Source organism: Microtus ochrogaster, unplaced genomic scaffold (genome assembly GCF_000317375.1).
Source record: "Microtus ochrogaster isolate Prairie Vole_2 unplaced genomic scaffold, MicOch1.0 UNK13, whole genome shotgun sequence".
NCBI lineage: Eukaryota > Metazoa > Chordata > Mammalia > Rodentia > Cricetidae > Microtus > Microtus ochrogaster.
The window spans coordinates 3,714,609-3,722,507 of NW_004949111.1; the positions used below are offsets into that span (position 1 = coordinate 3,714,609).

At 34.5% G+C, this 7,899-nt stretch overlaps 1 protein-coding gene across 1 annotated transcript in view; it reads right to left on the minus strand.

The window, feature by feature from the left end:
* Apool (apolipoprotein O like) overlaps positions 1 to 7,899 on the minus strand; it is a 60,852-nt gene that overhangs the window by 2,826 nt on the left and 50,127 nt on the right. Inside the window, exons 7-8 of the mRNA XM_005366712.2 lie at positions 5,345 to 5,458; positions 5,039 to 5,147 (exon numbers count right to left, since the gene is read on the minus strand). Coding sequence (XP_005366769.1) covers positions 5,039 to 5,147; positions 5,345 to 5,458 — 223 coding nt within the window. The remainder of the gene's footprint in view (positions 1 to 5,038; positions 5,148 to 5,344; positions 5,459 to 7,899) is intronic.

Below are 7,899 nucleotides of genomic sequence, written 5' to 3' on the forward strand. Positions count from 1 at the left end.
AACACAATGATTTATATTATGTCTGTATTTCCAAAAACATTTTATACTTTACAAAGTGTGACATATATGAAATTATGAACAAATATTTTTAAAAAATCAGGCCATGAACACTACCCATGACATTAATACTGTTCACCATACATTAGGGATTTTTTCATTTGAGGTCCTTTTAGGGGACTATGATATAGACAAGTTTTCTAATCTCTAAAAAATTAGATATTTTACTCAGTAGTAAATGTAGATGACAAACCACAAGAATATTATGTTTCCATTTTTATCGCCAACAGAAATATTAGATGTTTTCATATTACCTCACAGATTATATTTTCAAATGGTACTACTTGAAAATTACAGTAGGCATTAATTCTGTTGCTAGATAATATTTTTAAATATCTAAATACAATAATATATTACTACATATTTGATTTTCATTTGAAAACTTTTGAAAATGGCTTAAAAGAGGGTAAAGAAATGCTAATGGTTTTGTGCTTGTCAGCTTTTCTCAAAGGTATCTTCACTGCCACCTGGTGGCAGCCACTGCTCAATAATGTGAAAAGTTTTTTGAACTTTTTTTTAATTCCTTGAAAATTTCTTTAAATTTTTCTTTATTTTTGAGAATTTTGTTAAATCGAATTTTTAGGTTTTGGGTACTTTATTTATATCATTTCCACTCTTTTCCCCCCTAAGTCCTCCCATGCTAACTCCACTCTCAACTTCATAACCTCTTCTTTATTACTGGTACATACATACATACATAATTTTCCTATCTTTTTTCAGTGAAAATTGTGGCTATATAAATTCTGGCTTAGATATATATAGAAATCTAAAAGACTCTAAGAAAGCAATTACTGTTATGAAACTTCAGAAATATACACACACAACATAGTCCATTCTTGTTCATATGTATACATGTTTAGGGCTGACCACAAGTGATCAGATAACCTGTCATGGGGCTTGTCCCTGGGAAAAACAGATTTTCCCTTTTTTGGTAGCCATTGATTGGCTACTATGTTCCATCCAAGAGTGGGGAGAATTTCATATATGTGCACAGTGATATATGAGAATTAACTGCCTCCCATTTCCCACCCCTGTATCTTCCAAAACATATTGCTAACTTCATATCGATATTATTATTGTTATTATTAACATTATTATCATTATCAGTTATCATAAATGGTTGTTTGTGTGTATATCGGCATACCACATGCATGCCTGGTATCCACAAAAGCCAGAAAAGGGCATGGGATCCCCTGTAAATGGAGTTATAGACAGTAATGAGCTGTCATGTGGGTGCAAGGCATCAAGCCTGGGTAATCTTTAAGAGAAGCCAGTGCTCTTAACCACTGAGCAAATTCTCCAGCCCTTTTATTTATTTTTGATAAACCACTAAGTGCTGTTCATGCTTCCCATATGTGCATGTTTAGGGCTATCTACTAAAGCATAAGAAACCTATCTATCATCAGTAACCTTCAGAAAGGTATATGATGTATCATAATCATAGCCACTCCCCATTCCCTCCCTTTAGCTTCTTCTGGCCCTTCCCCTGATATGACTCCCTTCCCACTTCAAACATTTCATATCTTCTCTCTCTCCCTCACCCCCTTCCTTTCCTTCAAACAATCCACTGAATCCAATTAATGTTTCCTGTATGGGCATAGCTTTGGGGTTCTCCACTGGGGCATGGACAACCTGCCAGTGGCCACCCCTCCAACAAAGGTGTATTAAGCAGAGATATTAGTAGGATGTGACAAATAATTACATGTGTCTTCTGCATTCAGATTTGCTTCACAGTGTGTGCTATAACATGAGGGCCTGCTCGTTAGGGCTTCTGTCCCGCCCGGTCCCCCAGCCGTTTAGTCCCAGAGAAAATCACAGACAGAGTCTGCATTAGCTCAGTCTTCTTATTAGTTCTTGTAGCTTATATTAACCCATTATTCTTATCTATGTTAGCCACATGGCTAGGTACCTTTCTCAGCGGGGTAGATTACATCCTGCTTCTTCGGTGGTCTGGGCAGGAATGGGGAGCAATGGGCTTCCTCCTTCCCAGAATTCTCCTGTTCTTATCACCCCGCCTCTACTCTGTCTGATTGACCTGCCTATACTTCCTGCCTGGCCAATCAGCATTTATTTAAAACATGATTGACAGAATACAGACAATTCTCCCATACCAGGTGTGAATTTCCTAAGTCCTCTAACATCTCTACTTACTCCCTTAATTTACATTCCTGTCCACAGTCTGATCAAAGCCTTGGTTCACTCAAATTTCCTAATTAGAAAGGTCCTTCTACCTTTAGAACTTTGATCCTCAGATATTCTTAAAATGTTGAACACACAGAATTATCTGTGGAACTTATAATTTATCTGAATAGAGGCTCCACTCAGAACTGAAAAGGCTGAAGCAGGAGGACTCCTAGCAGTACAAGGTTACTCTGGGATGCATAATGAGACCCTGTGTCAGGGTGTGTGTTCATGTGTGCATGAGAGAGAGAAAGAGAGAGAATTTAATCCTTGCAGCAAACATGTGAAAACTATTATTCTCTCTCTTTTTTTTATTTTTGTGGATGAGGAAACTGAGTTGCGGATAGCAAAACTGAACATAAATGGTGGTGAGTATCTTGCTCCAAGTAATAGAACTATTCAAATACTGGGTTTGGTACTTACCTACAAGTCTTATCCTAAAACCTGTGATCATAATCACTGCCATTTCCCATGTCATGGAACTTGGTGATTATATGTGAAATGGAGAAATGATAAATTCTAAGGTTGAGATAATTAACCTTCAAAAATATTCTGTTACACTTAAGCCCTAACCACCAATGTGATGGTATTAGGAGGCAAGACCTCTGGGAGGTAATCGGGATTAGATGAGGTGATGAAGTCCTTATGAGTAGAATTTTTATCCAGTGAAGTGTCCTCACAATCTGCTTGGTTCTCTTCTTTGTCATGTGAGAGATTCAAGACCCCAACTGTTTAAGAGACAGAAGTGTGCCTTCATATGAACCTGGCCATTCTGGCACCCTAATCTTGAACTTACATTCTCTTGAATGAAAGCAATGCAGTCTATATTATTCTTATTTATAGTAGCATGAACTAAGAGATAAAATGATCATAAGTATCACTGGTATGCCTTTTCCACTGCAAGTCTCCTTAGAAGGCTCTTTATATACCACATCATCCAAGACAGGAAAGGGGTTCCAGATCATAGGTGGATAAGGAAAAATATTAGCTGAGAATGGTTTGAATCCTACTTTAAGCTGTATTTTGTTTCACCTTCACCAAGATAGGTGAGAACTGACAAGACATTTAGAAAAATGATGGCATAGATTATATCCTTTATAAATATGCTCAACTGTAGGTTACTCAGAGAAAGTCTAAAAGTTGTATAACCTATCTTGATTAGAAAGGAAAGACAAAAGAATAGTCAAACCAGGTTTTGCTATTTGATAACAACTCTTCTTGTTCTTATACTATTGTTATTAGAATCTTGCTCTTTGAGGACAGGGTCTTGGTATGTAGCCCAGACTAGAATAGGGACTCACTAGATAAGTAAGAGCCCATACTGGCTTCCAAGTCCCAAGTCTTCTGTTTCAGTTTCCCAACTGCTTGGGTTGTAGGTTGTACTGCCAAATGGAGATTGAGAGAGGAGTAGGAAGAAGAGGAAATTAGAGACTAAATTCTGGTTTTATATTAGAAGAACTATGCACAATGGAAAGAGGTTGGACTGTGGCATCAGGAAGATGAGCTAGAAATATGGTTCTGCTACTGACAAATTGGATATTTAAAAAAACAACTGCTTACTGATGTTGGAGTCTGCTCTGTGTGTTGATTGTATTGGCTAATGAATAAAGAAACTGCCTTGGCCTGAGAGGGCAGAACTTAGGTAGGTGAAGAAGACAGAACTGAATTTCTGGGAGGAAGAAAGCAGAGTCAGAGAGATGCCAAGGATCCGCTGAAAACAGACACACTGGGAATTTTTCCTGGTAAGCCACTGCCACGTTGTGATACGCAGATTAATAGAAATGAGTTAAATTAAGATATAAAAATTAACCAATAGGAAACTAGAGCTAATGGTCCAAGCAGTGATTTAATTAATACAGTTTGTGTGTGGTTATTTCGGGGCTAAGCTAACGGGGTGGCCGGGATGAACAAGAAGCCTGTTGCCTGCAACAGCTTACACTCTGGGAGCTTTCCATCATGAGATGGGAATAACCACCACTACATCAAAGGTGGGTTTTCATTTTGATTTGTATTGATGGTTGAATACAATACTTATAAGCACTCTCTATCACAGTACATGATTTATAAATAGATCACAGTACTATTTCTACCTTTCCACCTCTGAATCTGGCAGATTTCCTTTGCAATGAAGCAGCTTATGGGTTGAATCATTCACATTGTACAGAAAAGCAAATCCATGCAAATCTGTGGCAGATGGGTTTATGTGACTAGGTTCTCAAAGCAGTTTTAAACATTTGGCCACATTCTTTTTGATCATGATGGGATATCTTTCAAAAGTATAACTATTACTCTTTAGTACCACAAAGTATTAATTGTGAATAGTGAATACTAGCAAAGTTGTAACAATGCTGCATGTAGTACTTCATGCTGCAGTTTCTTCTGGTACTGTACTTAATAAAAGCACAGACCAGGAAAATTAAGCCTGACAGGAGACTGACAGGTAAATAGCATGAGAAATGGAAGCTGATATGCTTTATGTAGGTGTGACTCACCTAAAAAGGTACATTTTCCTCCTCCTGATAGAATAGCTCACATTTATAAAGTGATATTAAATGCTTCACTCAATCATACTGACAGTACTACTCTATACCCACACACGTGGAGACTTGCATTACAGCTACGTAGAGACTTAAAAGGAAAAAATCTCAGGGATATAGGTCCCTCATAACCAAAAATGAAAATCACAGCATACATATAAGAGAGAAAACATTTAGGAAAACATGGAAGTTCAGAGTATCAACTATAATGCCCTAAAATTATTGAATAAAACTGAAAACAAAATTAAAAATTCCAAACAAACCTGCAGTAGATTCCGATTTAACCTTTGTTACAGAGGCAAGTTCTTTTGGAAAAGACACTGAATGTTTCGAGTCCGGAGTTTTGGTATGTATTTCATCAGACCTTCCTACCTGTTTATGAAAAACATTGTTGTTTCAGAAGCAAATTATTTTACTAAAAGAATATAAAATTATACCATACCAAGTTATTGTGAGTCTTTCATTTATCTCTATTTTTTCTTTGACCTCTTGGTAGTATCATCAATATGAGCCAATGCTTACTGAAACTGAAATTTAATGTGTACTGTTTTGGTTTATTTAAAGTATACCTTAGTTCCTTCCTTTGGTTCGGGGAGTGATTCTTTTTCACTGCTTTTTGTCCACAATGACTTAATGGCTTGATAAATTTGCTGGCTTGTAGTATATGCCTTTTTCCCCGTTATCTAACAAAGAAAAAAATGAGTTAAATAACATACTTTTAAAAGTTAAAATAACAATTTTTCAATTCAGATCAGGTATTTTATATGAATACTTAAGTTGCAATTAACAAGAAAAATATCAATGTCTAGTTCACATGAAATAAAGCAGTATTTTCAAAATCTTATATGAAAAATTATTAACTCCCTAAATGGTGAATAAATACATAATTTATTTCACAATATAACATCAATTTAAATTATGCCCATTTATTTTAATATAATTTTTACAGTGTTAGGGATTGAACTCCAGGCTTTGTGCATAGTACTCGAATAAGAAGCCATACATCAGCCCCTATTTTATTATTTTAAAATATTTTTTTAACTTTATAGAGGCACTACAAATAAAAATTATATCTATTTAAGTAAACAACACAATGCTTTGGTATAAGTTTACTTTTTTTTATTCATTCGTGTAATCAAGCTTACCAACATAGATATATCAGCTCATGAAAACACTTAAGATCAACTTTCTCTGCAAATTTCAGATATTCAATATATGCTTATTTACTCTAATTGCTCAGCTATAGACTGACCTCATGAACTTTTTTGTATCCTACCATTTTGCCCTGTAACTTTCAATATATACAAACATCGCCTCTCCCAGTGACCTTCCATCACCAGCCCCCAGCACCCACTAGTTTGCAATTTTCTTCTCTGTGTTTTAAATTCTCTAGATTCTATATGAGTGACATCACTCAAGATTTGTCACTCTGTGTTCTGCCATTTCTGATCTGGCCAAATGCTCCTATTAGAGGACTTTAAGTAAAAATTGCATCTATAATAGTTTAGGAAGAAGTATTTTGAGAAAATAAACAGTTAACTAAGAAAAATAAGGTTTCTAAGATGCTATAAGTGCTTTACTTAAACCTTTATCAATCTTTCTCCATTCACAGAGAAACAAAAGACATAATCATTTTTTAAGAGAATGACACTTATTTCTGGTAGAAAGGTAATGTTGGGAATAGTGGAACCTGTCCTTGATATCCCAGATGGAAGATCCTGAGTTCCACATTAGTCTGGGGTAACTTTTACTAATAGCACTCTTCCCTTTGAATATCTTTTGGTTCCTTCTTATTTTTCCCCATCCTTCCTCATGGTTACAAGTATATATTAAGATTTAATAGAGAACTTTATATGATTTATATGATTATACTTTTGACAAACATGTGTCTTTTCTAAAGAAATGTTTTGTTCTTCAAATTAAAATGTTTTATTGTTTTTACTAATTATAAAATTTCAAGTATAATTATACTTGAAAATTTTAAGCAATTCAGGGTTGGAAAAACAACCCTATGGTAGAGTACTTCTCTAAAATGCATGAGGTTCTACAGTCATTCCCCAGTACAGAAAAAAAGAGAAACAATACAGCATGGAAACAGGTATAAACAATGATGAAACTAGCATCCTATTCCTTATACAAACAATTGGGTTCATTCACAGCTGCACTGTTTTCTCAGAACAAATTCCTAGAAGTGAATTTCTATACCAAGAATCATACTAATTTTGATTTTTTAAGATGTTATTATATGGCTCTTCAAAAAGTTAGCAATACACAGCAGCAATTTACACTTCCGCCACAGGCATACTTCTGTTTTCCTACCCTTTTTAACCAACAGCAAAATTATGATTCATTTAAGTCATTAAGTCTTTGAAGCTCAAAGACAAAAAAAAATGCACACATATGGATGTACATGAGGCATTGAGTTTGATCCCTAGCACTGCTAAAAAAAAAGTCCCCCAGTATCAAAATATAAGTGGTCTATAAAATTGATACTTAATACAATTGCTGATAAAAACTTGGTATTTTTTGATTAGGCCATTAATACATCTTACACTGTTCACTACCTATCTGTCGACTTTTTCCACTTTTCTGAAGAGTACTCATCTCTTCATTATTTATTTATATGAGTTCTTAATACATTAAGAATTTTAACCTTTGTTGTGTATATTACAAATAGTTCCTCCAGTATTTTTATTTATTTATTAATCATTGTATATGGCTTATTATAATTATTTTATATAGTCAAATATATATTTTTCCTCTGATGGCTTCAAGATTTTGGCTTATATAAGATCTAATTTATTTCAAAATAGTTAAAATATACCTCTTTTTTCTCTTACATTTTAAATAGCATTTTATTTTATGAATAGGTTTTTATTCCATCTAGGATTTATTTAGACTTGATACCCAGTAAAGGTCTTTAATATTAATACATTCTTAAGCAATACATCCTTCCTTCATATACTAATATAAAGTACCACGATTGCTATAAAGCAGTCTTTACCCCTATGTATACATTGACATATTTAATATAATTTGAGGGAGTTTTCTAATCACAAAGTTAGTAAAGCTAAGTTAACTTTAACTTTTATAAATAAAAGCTTTATGAAGTCCAAAGACAGGC